General features: G+C 42.4%; 2 protein-coding genes across 5 annotated transcripts in view; one reads left to right on the top strand and one right to left on the bottom strand.

The window, feature by feature from the left end:
• LOC106578114 (oocyte zinc finger protein XlCOF6.1) overlaps positions 1–6,541 on the bottom strand; it is a 97,789-nt gene extending 91,248 nt beyond the window's left edge. Inside the window, exons 1-3 of one of the 3 annotated variants that reach the window (XM_014156714.2) lie at positions 5,904–6,483; positions 5,619–5,696; positions 3,639–5,259 (exon numbers count right to left, since the gene is read on the bottom strand). In XM_014156714.2, coding sequence (XP_014012189.2) covers positions 4,073–5,259; positions 5,619–5,670 — 1,239 coding nt within the window. In that variant the 5' untranslated portion in view covers positions 5,671–5,696; positions 5,904–6,483 and the 3' untranslated portion in view covers positions 3,639–4,072. Of the gene's footprint in view, positions 1–3,638; positions 5,260–5,618; positions 5,697–5,903 lie in introns of those variants that run through there. The other 2 variants (XM_014156713.2, XM_045701606.1) reach the window with 2 other exon arrangements.
• A 5,724-nt stretch (positions 6,542–12,265) lies between these two features.
• LOC106578113 (circularly permutated Ras protein 1) overlaps positions 12,266–14,319 on the top strand; it is a 21,350-nt gene continuing 19,296 nt past the window's right edge. For both annotated transcript variants that reach the window (XM_045701607.1, XM_045701608.1), the window contains exon 1: positions 12,266–12,550. The gene's annotated coding sequence lies outside the window, so the exon portion shown is untranslated. The remainder of the gene's footprint in view (positions 12,551–14,319) is intronic.

The raw sequence follows: 14,319 nt of genomic DNA on the forward strand, positions 1-14,319 counted from the left end.
CGGACCGTAGATCATCGCCGGAGGCTCTGGACTGCAGACCGCCGCTGGAGGTTACGGACTGCGGGCCGTCTCAGGAGGTTCCGGACTGCGGGCCGTCTCAGGAGGTTCCGGACTGCGGGCCGTCTCAGGAGGTTCCGGACTGGGAACTGTCGCCGGAAGCTCTGGACTGGGAACTGTCGCCGGAAGCTCTGGAGGCCTGATGCGTGGGGCTGGCACAGGTGGCGCCAGACTGGTGACACGCACCTCCGGGCAAGTGCGGGAAGCAGGAACAGGACACCCCGAACTGGGCAGGCGCACTGGAGGCCTGATGCGTGGGGCTGGCACAGGTAGCGCCAGACTGGTAACACACACCTCAGGGCAAGTGCGAAGAGCAGGCACAGGGCGTACCAGGCTGGATAGACTCACTGGAGGCCGGGTACGTGGGGCAGGCACAGGATATACTGGGCCGTGGAGGCACACTGGAGGTCTCGAGCGTAGAGCTGGCACAACCCGTCCTGGCTGGATGCTCAACCTAGCTCGACAAATGCGGGGCGCGAGCACAGATCGCACCGGGCTGTGAATGTGCACTGGCGACACAGTGTGCATCACCGCATAACACGATGCTTGCTTCGTCACTCGCTCCCCACGGTAAGCACGGGGAGTTGTCTCAGGTCTCCAACCTGACTCTGCCAATCTCCCCGGGTCCCCCCCCAAAAAAAAAATGGGGGGGGGGCTGCCTCTCCTACTTGCCTCGTGGTTGGTATGCCTCGTAATGCCTCGTAATATATCGCCGCTCCGCTTTCGCTGCCTCAATCTCCTCTTTGGGACGACGATACTCCCCAGCCTGCCTCCAGGGTCCTTTCCCATCCAGTAGCTCTTCCCATGTCCATTTGTCCTGCTGACCACGCTGCTTGGTCCTTTGGTGGTGGGAGATTCTGTCACGGATGTCGTAGGAAGGAGCGGACCAAAGTGCAGCGTGTGTGTCGTTCCACATTTTATTTTCACTGTGCAACTATGCAATAAATACACATAAACTAAAGCACAAAAACCAACAAACCGTGACGCAGAGGTGAAACAAACACTAACTCAAAATCAATCTACCACAAACCCACGTGGGAAAAACAGCTACTTAAGTATGATCTCCAATTAGAGACAACGATGACCAGCTGTCTCTTATTGGAGATCATCCCAAACAAAACCCAACATAGAAATACAAACCTAGAACATAACATAGAAAAACTAAACTAGAAAACCCCCCTGTCACGCCCTGACCTACTCTACCATAGAAAATAACAGCTTTCTATGGTCAGGACGTGACACCCTCAACTCTCATTTATAATGAGTTTTGTTTGTAATGAGCGGGATATAGCTAGATATACTGTATGTATTGTTGATGTGAGTATTGCTGTAGTCGTGGATGAATCAGGAACAGATAGAACGTGCAGAAGAGTAATTATCGGCGGTGCGTCATAATTACCAGGATAAATCTAACCTGCAATTTGTAAACAAAGCTGCTGTAGCCTACTTGTAATTCGTAAAACCTTCATTATAACTTTGAAGTGACCAAAATAGCCAATGAATCTTTTATCTATACATTTTGAGAAATTTCACAGGAGGTTGGTGGCACCTTATTTGGGAAGGACGGGCTTGTGGTAAAGGCTGGACTAGAATAAGTAAGTAGAATGGTATCAGATAGATCATGCCATTCAATTCGCTCTGTTACGGCCATTATTATAAGCTGTCCTCCTCTCAGCAGCCTCCTGTGTTGGAGATGTATACCCCCCCCCCCCAAAAAAGTGACATTTTATTTGGGACTTAGTGAGTCTGCCTTTAAAATTAGATTTTAAACCTAACCTTAACCACACTGCTAAATTATGCCTAACCTTAAATTAAGGGCACATTTTATTATATTTTCATGAATCTTTATGTTATAGCCCAATTTGACTTTATCGCTGTGGTAGCTACTGACAACCATAGTGTAGGGAAACGATGACTACATGTAGACATTAGACAAACTGCGGTTATGTGTCTAGGGCTGCGGATCCGTCACTTTCCGCCCCCGCCCTGTTCCGCCCCCCTGGAAAGATTTGGATCATGTTCTGTTTCTTTTCCTCTACTTTGAACACACATTTTTTTTGTGGTCACCGTCCCTTCACATTTCTCATAACCAGGTTTTATACCATCCTTTTTATGCGAGTAAAGTACCTTGCCGGATAAAAAAAAATGTAATGGCAAGCCACAGGCCTGATGGAACAACACATTTGTGTCGGTAAACTTTCCAAATGTCGACAAAACTAAATGCGATAAACAAGGTGGGATCTTTTTGTGTCGGTAAATTAATTATGCCAGAAATAGCGGTGGAAACACCTTTACGCGCACATTTGTATTTAATAACCATCATATCAAGCGACGATAGCCTATGTTTGGTCCTCCCATGCCCCAGTATCTATGCGTTAGAGATGTTCGCGATGAGCATGACGTGCTTCCTCTCTAAAGTCCAGGAAGCTCCGATTCAAACTCCCATTAGACAGTTATTTTTATTTTTTATTTTTCATTTTTATTAACAACAAATCAATACAGAGAGTACATGAGGGAACACAAGTATATATAGATTATATATAATGGACAATTGATCTCGGGAGCCCGTTAGAACGCTAGCGTTACTATGACCTCAAAATACGTTCGTTCCTCACCAAATATGGACTTCCGTTGAGCGCCAACTTCGTTTATGTATCTGCGAGCTGTCGGCTAGAGCGCATGCGCAAAGACCATTCTGAGCACACTCGTACAAAATGTTTTTGTGACAAAACCATCAGCAGAGTAGAAAATGCGATGGAAACCCACTTACTTGTATTTTTTATTCGTTACATGGGAATTTAACCAGATATGTATTTTTATGAGCACTACGTCATCACGCAGTTTTTTTAAAAGTTTTTTTTATCCACAAGTCATTTTGATGAAAACACACGCCTGTTGGGAAAATGCGCGTATTGTTTTTATGCAGATTTCTTTTTTTAAATTGGATGTCAATCACTCGCCAATTGGATGGAAACCTAGGTCGTGTCAATCGTGAATGATAATTATTCCAAGTTTTACCGGTGAAACGTCCATGAAGCATCTGCATGCCAACCATTTGATCTCAAATCAGTTTCATGCATTTCGATTTTCTTAGATATCTAGAGTTGTTTCTAATTATGTACAGTGTGCGAATTGTAGAGCAGATGGTGTTAACAAACTGTAGCCTACCTGTGTTTTGTTTCAATCAAAGCACATATTTAGCCTTGTGGCGCATGCTACACTATGCTATTATATTCGGTTCTGTTATGTAGAATACTGTGATCATTATGCAATCTGCCAGACATCGATTCAGCTTTGATCTAACTTAAACGTGCACCATTCACCAGACAATCCTGTTTTCTGAGAGTTCTAGAGAATATCAAACATGTGCAGAAGCTTCTGGGCCTTTAGCTGTTGGGAAGAGGGGTCCAGTAAAATTAGGATCCACATCCATTCTGTATCAAAATGTAGGATAATCTGTAAGAATAAATGATTTCTCAGGAGTCACCTGAATATAATTACTCGATACAATATTAAATCAATATCATGAATGAGCAGTATTTAGTGAAAATGGATGAGAAATACTCTTGGACAGACACACATTTTCTGTAAAGTAAACATGATTTAATATATCGAAAACATCAGTCAGACCATTCAGTACATTTAGAGACATTCTAAAATGCAAAACTTCATAAAAGATATCTGTCAGAAGTAAATGTATCCACAAAAACAAAGATAATTGTATATACATCTTAAATGACCACATTTTCACAAAATCTGCTGATATAACCATCAGGCTGGTTCAAAAGATTAGGGGAGGACCACATCACTTGCAAATAGTATACTCTGAACTGTTGGATTATTATGTCATCATTGAAATCAAATCAAACTTTATTTATATAGAAAGCTTTACAAAAGTATGTTCACCACCCATGTATTTATCTGAAACCCACATCATGAATGATCCAGCGTTGCTTTGCTTTTGTTGTCCACATCCTGTCTTTTAATTCCCATCTTCTGGCAGAACATCTTTGTCCTAATTTTCATCCTGTTTTCCTCCTTTGTGGATGTTTTTCACATGCGTCAGCAGGTTAGACTTTTGAGTGAAGCTTTTCCCACAGTCTCCACAACTAAATGGTTTCTCTCCTGTGTGAGTCAGTTTATGCTTCCTTAGGTTCCCCTTCAAATTGAAGCTTTTCCCACAGTCACCACAGCTAAATGGTTTCTCTCCTGTGTGAGTCCGTATATGATTCCCTAGGTCTCCCTTCTGATAGAAGCTTTTCCCACAGACACCACAGTTAAATGGTTTCTCTCCTGTGTGAGTGAGTATATGTTTCCTTAGGTCTCCCTTCTGATAGAAGCTTTTCCCACAGTCGCCACAGCTAAATGGTTTCTCTCCTGTGTGAGTCAGTTTGTGCAAGTTCAGGTTTCCCTTCTGACTGAAGCTTTTACCACAGTCACCACAGATAAATGGTTTCTCTCTGGTGTGAATTCTCATGTGCCTGGACAGATCTCCTTTGTGTTTGATGGTCTTTCCACAAACAGGGCAGGTGCAGGGTTTCCCACCGTGACAGAGTCGGACATGGGCCTTCAGTTTACAGGTGGAGTTGTAGCGTTTTTGGCAGGAACTACATTCACTGGGTATCTTACTGAAGAGAGTCACATGTCTCTGCAGGTCAGCTTTCAGAGCAAACGTTTCACCACAGTTACGAAAGTGGCTAGTTTTTCTAGACGTGGTGCTGGGTTTGGAACAGTGTTCTCCCATTGGTGGGCTGGGATCCAATGGTGGACTGCTGTCAAGTCCTACTGTGTCACTGCTTACAGCTGAGCTGTGGCTGGAGGCATTGTTTTGATTATCTGGATGGTCACAGGGAATGTAGAGACCCTTAATGTGGGTCACAGTGACAAAAGGTTTGAGATCCACTGGTTTAGAGTCACTCTCTCTATTCTCCACAGTCTGGGTTTGGGGAAGAGTCAAGGACTGAAGTGGGTCCTCCTGATCACATTCACTTTTCACACAGGAAGGAGGGAATATGAACTCTATGACATCAGGCTGCAGACCTTGAAGCTGCTCTTCCTTCTGACTGGTCCTGACTTCCTCCTGTTCCTCTTTAATCTGTATGGTCTCTGGGTCCTTCTGTCCCAGACTGGGGCTCCACTCCTGCTCACAGTGCTGCTGCTCAGGGGGAACCTCCTCTTCAGAGACAGAGAGCTGCAGGGAGTCTGGAGGGAAGGAGAGGAGGGTTGAGGTTATCTGCCAGAGAATTACATTTACATTTGGAATCACTCATGAATTATAGATCTCTATGATTTTATTTTATACTTTATTGGCATGGGTGTCTACACAGCCTTTAAAACAGTCTTTAAAACACAGCCTTTAAACATGTCTGAGTGAAGTTATCTAGGTACTTGCTATCATTCACTTGGGTTCTCATTCCTATTATGGAAGACACGTGTACAAAAGTCACGCTGACACCATCTAATCTTTAATAATCCTTGCGTGCACAACGGTTTTGTGAACCTTATAAACTATACTTTCATATCACCCCCAAAATAATTTTATAAACACAAAATATACTTACTATGCAGTATTTTAAAACACAGATTTCCACAGAGGTGTTTTGCATTGCACATATGCCTGAACTATGACACTTCCTGAGCTAATGGAAACAAGGGGGGACAGAAACAACATATCGTATCAAAGCTGTGTTACACAAAAACCTCTGTGGAAATATATGGTAAAACAGCTAACAGTATGTATCTTTAGTTGTAAAGTCATTTTGGATGATAATTATGTTAATTATGTTACACTTTATTAATTAAGTAGCACTATAGCTAGCTGTCAGTATGTCTACATACATACAAACCTATTCGAGATAGTTGTATCTTTGGTGTCCTCCGCAGCAGTCTCCGTAGCCGATCATTCTCCTCCTGGTATTTCACTACCGTTTTCTCAACTTCCCCGAAAATCTCCACAGCAGCCGCCGTTAAACGATCATTTAAAAACACACGAAACGACTGTAGTTTAGACATATTTCAGCGGACTGAGAGTTGGGTGTTCAGCTCGTATGGCTTCTTGATGTGGGTCCTCCTGATCACATTCACTTTTCACACAGCAAGGAGTGGATATGGAGTCTTTGGTATCAAAGAGCCCCCGACTGGTCCTGAGTTCAGTGATCTTTCTTTACTTCCACCCCCCAAAAAAAATAATGTTCAAAATCAAAACTAACTCATCCCCAACCCTACTTCCGTGTTCTAGTCAACGAATCTTACAAAACTCATTGGTTTCTAGTGGCGACGAACTCAGAAACACACAACAGCGCTTACAGCTGGATGGGGGTTTGTGTTTACAACTGTGCAAGTTGGTTTACGGACCAGTCATAAGGAAATAATGAGTCCATGTGGACAACGCAGTGGTTATCATAAGTATGAGATGATCTGGGAGAATCAATTCGACTGTATCAATAACATCAGTGAGACCGTCACCCTGCCAGACAATCCAAAATAAACGAACAAATAATCAAGTTTCTAACGAATTTTTAAACATATTTAAAAAATATATATTTTAAATATATATTCCTACAAAGCAGAAACAATGATTTAGCTATTTAGATAAACAACCAGAATGAACTATTGGTTTTATGGTTAATAACAAAAAAAAGAAGCTAAACATAGATGTGTTTTCGTTTGTTGAATCATTTAAACCATGCCCATTTCAAACGTATCTTTTAAAAAATATATCTAAAAGCTATTTCAGACTATTTAGGCAAGTTAGCTGGCTGACAACTCCTTCATCCTGCTTAGTAGTATATCACTCAGATCTGAGATTCCTGTAATATATTGTACTACTGTTTGATCATTACGTCATCATTCAAATAAAATCAAACTTTATTTACGGTGGGGTTGGAAAATATTGACATCCTTGATAAAAAATTACTGTATAAAATAAATAATTAAAATATTGAGCTATATTGTATGCAAAAAAAACCCCTGGAAATTATATTTGTTTATACTACTACAATTGCTCAGAGAAATAGATTTTGTTTAACAAGTAAGACAAAAAAAGAAATCTCAAAAAGATATGCTAGTAGTAAAAATGATAGACGCCACTGTTTTCAATACCTTTCAATACCTCACCCTGCGAGGATAACGATACTGAGCCTTTTTCTAAAATGTTTTACGAGTTGGACAACACATTAGGAGGGATCTTAGACCATTCCTCCACACAGAATCTTTCCAGATCCTTGATGTCCTTCGACTGTGGTTATGGTTTTCACTCTTCAATTCAAACCACATGTTTTCAATGGGGTTTCAAGTCCAGAGACTGATTTGGGTGGCTAATTAACCATTTCTTTGTGGGTTTTGACGTTTGCTTGGGCTTATTGTCTTGTTGGAAAATCCACTTGCGGCCAAATTTCAGCTTTCTGGCAGAAACAACCAGGTTTTTGGCTAGAATGTCCTGGTACTGGGTAAAGTTCATGATGCTGTTGACCTTAACAAGGGCCCCATGAGCAGTGGAAGGAAAATAGCCCCATTACATCAATGATCCACCACCATATTTTACAGTAGGTATTGGGGTTATTTTCTGCTTATGAATTCTCATTTCACATACCTACTACAAGAATCCATGACTACCATACATACCTGTATTCCCTTGACTACCATACACACCTGTATTCCCTGACTACCATACATACCTGTATTCCTTGACTACCATACACACCTGTATTCCCTGACTACCATACACACCTGTATTCCCTTGACTACCATACACACCTGTATTCCCTGACTACCATACATACCTGTATTCCTTGACTACCATACACACCTGTATTCCCTGACTACCATACACACCTGTATTCCCTTGACTACCATACACACCTGTATTCCCTTGACTACCATACACACCTGTATTCCTTGACTACCATACACACCTGTATTCCTTGACTACCATACACACCTGTATTCCTTGACTACCATACATACCTGTATTCCTTGACTACCATACACACCTGTATTCCTTGACTACCATACACACCTGTATTCCCTTGACTACCATACACACCTGTATTCCCTTGACTACCATACATACCTGTATTCCTTGACTACCATACATACTTGTATTCCCTTGACTACTGTTAGGGTTTAACCAACTATTTGTTAGCATAACCTATATAAAATAACAGAGCAGCCATGCTACAATAATAAGTATATAAACTATAGATAATTAAATACTGCTATATGTTAGAGGAAGTGGCTCATGTGATGGTGGGTCATGTGGACAGAATGCTGATGCTGTAAAAACAGGATTTTCTGTAGAGTAACAGCAATAACAGGATATGGGTGAAAGGTATATGCGGGGGGTGTTAAGGGTTTTAGAGAACTGTACATTGTGCAGTCACAAGATGAGACATCCGCCAGAGACAATAGCTACGCCAGGAAACAGGAGTGCGTCTAGAGGTTGGGACCAACCTGCACGCCAACGATAGGCTGGAATAAGTCTAAACCATATTCTAGCCTCTACTATGACAGGCCCTCAGGGAGAGGGAACTAAGTCTGTCAAGTATTTAAAGAAGAACTTATGATGTCATTCCAGTTCTCTGTCTGCCCTGCGTGGTGTTTCAGTGAGCCCGTATATACGAACAACATATTTACCATTCAAGTGTTTGCATTAATTAAAGTACAAAGAAATCAGAAGTTACTCTGTGCTGACTATTTTGTTCTGATACCAGATTTAAATTGACGTGACCCAACACTACCATACATACCTGTATTGCTTGACTACCATACATACCTGTATTACTTGACTACCATACATACCTGTATTCCTTGACTACCATACATACCTGTATTCCCTTGACTACCATACATACCTGTATTACTTGACTACCATACATACCTGTATTCCCTTGACTACCATACACACCTGTATTCCTTGACTACCATACATACCTGTATTACTTGACTACCATACACACCTGTATTACTTGACTACCATACACACCTGTATTACTTGACTACCATACACACCTGTATTACACATACCTGTATTCCTTGACTACCATATGTAACAGTGTAGGTTCCGTCCCTCTCTTCACCCCAACCCGGGCTTGAACCAGGGACCCTTGCACACAACTGACACCCACGAAGCATCGTTACCCATCGCGCCACAAAAGCTCTTGCAACGCAAGGGGAAACCCTACTTCAAGTCTCAGAGCGAGTGACGTCACTGATTGAAATGCTATTAGCGTGCACCACCGCTAACTAACTAGCCATTTCACATCGGTTACACATACATACCTGTATTCCTTGACTACCATACCTACACTACCGTTCAAAAGTTTCGGGTCACTTCCTTGTTTTTGAAAGAAAAGCATGTTTTTTTTGTTCTTTAAAATAACATCTAATTGATCAGAAATACAGTGTAGACATTGTTAATGTTGTAAATTACTATTGTAGCTGGAAACGGCAGATTTTTAATGGAATATCTACATAGGCGTACAGAGGCCCATTATCAGCAACCATCACTCCTGTGTTCCAATGGCACGCTGTGTTAGCTAATCCAAGTTTATCATTACCAGATATTACAGGAATCTCCCAGATCTGAGGGATATACTACTAAGCAGGATGAAGGAGTTGTCAGCCAGCTATCTTGCCTAAATAGTCTGAAATAGCTTTTAGATTTAAAAAAAAAAAGATACGTTTGAAATGGGCATGGTTTAAATGATTCAACAAATGAGAGAAGAGCGAGGGATATCCTGTTGTTTGAAGATAAAGGTGAGTGGGTATGATGAAGCAATGGCTGAGGTTGAGAGAAATAACTGATACTTCCTCTCTCTGTCTCTCTCTCTCTCACACACACCTACTATCTGTCTCTCTCTCTCTCTCATACACCAACTCTCTGTCTCTCTCTCTCTCACACACCTTCTATCTGTCTCTCTCTCTCTCATACACCTACTCTCTGTCTCTCTCTCTCTCTCTCTCTGTCTCACACCTTCTATCTGTCTCTCTCTCATACACCAACTCTCTGTCTCTCTCACACACACACACCTTCTATCTGTCTCTCTCTCTCTCTCATACACCTACTCTCTGTCTCTCTCTCACACACACATTCTATCTGTCTCTCTCTCTCTAACACACACCTATCTGTCTCTCTCTCTCACACACACCTTCTATCTGTCTCTCTCTCTCTCTCTCTCTCACACACCTTCTATCTGTCTCTCTCTCATACACCTACTCTCTGTCTCTCTCACACACACACACCTTCTATCTGTCTCTCTCTCTCTAACACACACCTATCTGTCTCTCTCTCTCACACACACCTTCTATCTGTCTCTCTCTCTCTCTCTCACACCTTCTATCTGTCTCTCTCTCTCTAACACACACCTATCTGTCTCTCTCACACACACACACCTTCTATCTGTCTCTCTCTCTCTCTCTCTCTCATACACCTACTCTCTGTCTCTCTCTCACACACACATTCTATCTGTCTCTCTCTCTCTAACACACACCTATCTGTCTCTCTCTCTCACACACACCTTCTATCTGTCTCTCTCTCTCTCTCTCTCTCTCTCTCTCTCTCTCTCTCTGTCTCTCTCTCTGTCTCACCTTCTCTCTCTCTCTCTCTCTCTCTCACACACACACACCTTCTATCTGTCTCTCTCTCACACACCTTCTCTCTGTCTCTCTCTCTCTCTCTCTCTCTCTCTCTCTCTCTCTCTCTCTCTCTCTCTCTCTCTCTCTCTCTCTCTCTCTCTCTCTCTCTCTCTCTCTCTCTCTCTCTGTCTCACCTTCTCTCTCTCTCTCTCTCTCTCTCTCTCTCTCTTCTCACACACACCTTCTATCTGTCTCTCTCTCTCTCTCTCTCTCTCTCTCTCTCTCTCTCTCTCTCTCTCTCTCTCTCTCTCTCTCTTTCTATCTCTCACACCTTCTCTCTGTCTCTCTCGCTGTCTCTCTCTCTCTCTCTCTCTCCCGCTCTCTCTCTCTCTCTTTCTCTCTCAATTCAATTCAAAGGGCTTTATTGGCATGGGTAACATATGTGTTCATTGCCAAAGCAAGTGAATTAAACAATAACATTTTTACAGTAAACATTACACTGACAAGTTTCAAAGGAATAAAGACATTTCAAATGTCAAATGATGTCTATATACAGTGTTGTAAGGATGTGCAAATAGTTAAAGTACAAAAGGGAAAATAAATAAACATAAATATGGGTTGTATTTACAAGGGTGTTTGTTGTTCACTGGTTGACCTTTTCTTGTGGCAACAGGTCACACATCTTGCTGCTGTGATGTAACACTGTGGTATTTCACTCAGTAGATGTGGGAGTTAATCAAAATTGGATTTGTTTTGGAATTCTTTGTGGGTCTGTGTAATCTGAGGGAAATATGTGTCTCTAATATGGTCATACATTTGGCAGGAGGTTAGGAAGTGCCACCTCATTTTGTTTCCACCTCATTTTGTGGGCAGTGTGCACATAGCCTGTCTTCTCTTGATAGCCAGGTCTGCCTACGGCAGCTTTTCTCAATAGCAAGGCTATGCTCACTGAGTCTGTACATAGTCAAAGATTTCCTTAAGTTTGGGTCAGTCACAGTGGTCAGGTATTCTGCCACTGTGTACTCTCTGTTTAGGGCCAAATAGCATTCTAGTTTGCTCTGTTTTTTGTTAATTATTTCCAATGTGTCAAGTAAATATCTTTTTGTTTTCTCATGATTTGGTTGGGTTTAATTGTGTTGCTGTCCTGGGGCTCTGTGGGGTCTGTTTGTGAACAGAGCCCCAGGACCAACTTGCTTAGGGGACTCTTCTCCAGGTTCATCTCTCTGTAGGTGATGGCTTTGTTATGGAAGGTTTGGGACTCTCTCCAGCACAATGGATTTGGTTTCTTGAGTTTCTGTTTCCACCCTCACCACTGATTGGTTCACTTCCTGTCACATCTCTCTCTCTCTCTCTCTCTCTCTCTCTCTCTCTCTCTCTCTCTCTCTCTCTCTCTCTCTCTCTCTCTCTCTCTCTCTCTCTCTCTCTCTCTCTCTCCAGCGTCTTTGGTTTCTTAAGTTTCTGTTTCCACTATCCCTTCTGATCGGTTCACTTCCTGCCTCACTCACTCACTCACACACCCACTCACTCTCTCTCTCTCTCTCTCTCTCTCTCTCTCTCTCTCTCTCTCTCTCTCTCTCTCTCTCTCTCTCTCTCTCTCTCTCTCTCTCTCTCTCTCTCAGCGTCTTTGGTTTCTTAAGTTTCTGTTTCCACTATCCCTTCTGATCGGTTCACTTCCTGCCTCACTCACTCACACACCCACTCACTCTCTCTCTCTCTCTCTCTCTCTCTCTCTCTCTCTCTCTCTCTCTCTCTCTCTCTCTCTGAAACACACACACACGCACACATAGAACGTAATGGTTAAGAGCATAAACACACAGAGTTGGCTGACAGGGAAAAAAAGCGAACAGACGGACAAACAGACAGACAGGAGGACCGGTTCATTTCTCTCTACAAGTCAACCCTTTCATCTAGAACTCAGGTACCTGTGTTTTCTAACATAATGTTCTCTAACACGTAACACTGTCTGACATCACGATCTCCTGTTGATTCTGTGGCAGGTTGTTACAGAATGTATTTTTTTTTTATACCCGAGACACAACAACAATGTTATCATGATAATGTGCTTTAACGGACACGGACAGAGACAACCATAAGGTTATCTGACAAATCCGTTCATCTCTGTTTTTAGATCCAGTAAAGTAAACTATCACAAAATGTATCTATAAAAGTGGGCATTTATTTGTGTGAAATTGGATTATCATTCGTCTCATGTCTGTAACCAGCGTGACAAGTTATGTGAAACTCGCTTACACCAGGAAATGAGAGTAGCACACATAACCCTTCAATGTTTCTAGATCCGTAAGGTGGGAGCTTCACCACTACACTGTTTATACCTATCCAGACCCTACAGATACACCACTACACTGTTTATACCTATCCAGACCCTACAGATCTACCACTACACCGTTTATACCTATCCAGACCCTACAGACCCACCACTACACTGTTTATACCTATCCAGACCCTACAGATACACCACTACACTGTTTATACCTATCCAGGCCCTACAGATACACCACTACACCGTTTATACCTATCCAGACCCTACAGATCCACCACTATACTGTTAATACCTATCCAGACCCTACCACTATACTGTTAATACCTATCCAGACCCTACAGATACACCACTATACTGTTTATACCTATCCAGACCCTACAGATCCACCACTATACTGTTTATACCTATCCAGACTCTACAGATCCACCACTATACTGTTTATACCTATCCAGACCCTACAGATCCACCACTATACTGTTAATACCTATCCAGACCCTACCACTATACTGTTTATACCTATCCAGACCCTACAGATACACCACTATACTGTTTATACCTATCCAGACCCTACAGATACACCACTATACTGTTTATACCTATCCAGACCCTACAGATACACCACTATACTGTTTATACCTATCCAGACCCTACAGATACACCACTATACTGTTTATACCTATCCAGACCCTACAGATCCACCACTATACTGTTAATACCTATCCAGACCCTACAGATACACCACTACACTGTTTATACCTATCCAGACCCTACAGATACACCACTATACTGTTAATACCTATCCAGACCCTACAGATACACCACTACACTGTTTATACCTATCCAGAGCCTACAGATACACCACTACACTGTTTATACAAATCAAATCAAATGTATTTATATAGCCCTTCTTACATCAGCTGATATCTCAAAGTGCTGTACAGAAACCCAGCCTAAAACCCCAAACAGGAACCAGGCTATGAGGGGTGACCAGTCCTCTTCTGGCTGTGCCGGGTGGAGATTATAACAGAACATGGCCAAGATATTCAAATGTTCATAAATGACCAGCATGGTCAAATAATAATAATCACAGTAGTTGTCGAGGGTGCAACAAGTCAGCACCTCAAGAGTAAATGTCAGTTGGCTTTTCATAGCCGATGATTGAGAGTATCTCTACCGCTCCTGCTGTCTCTAGAGAGTTGAAAACAGCAGGTCTGGGACAGGTAGCACGTCCAGTGAACACGTCAGGGTTCCATAGCCGCAGGCAGAACAGTTGAAACTGGAGCAGCAGCACGGCCAGGTGGACTGGGAGTCATCATGCCAGGTAGTCCTGAGGTATGGTCCTAGGGCTCAGGTCCTCCGAGAGAGAGAAAGAAAGAAAGAGAGAAAGAGAGAATTAGAGAGAGCAT

This window comes from Salmo salar, chromosome ssa18 (assembly GCF_905237065.1).
Source record: "Salmo salar chromosome ssa18, Ssal_v3.1, whole genome shotgun sequence".
Lineage (NCBI taxonomy): Eukaryota > Metazoa > Chordata > Actinopteri > Salmoniformes > Salmonidae > Salmo > Salmo salar.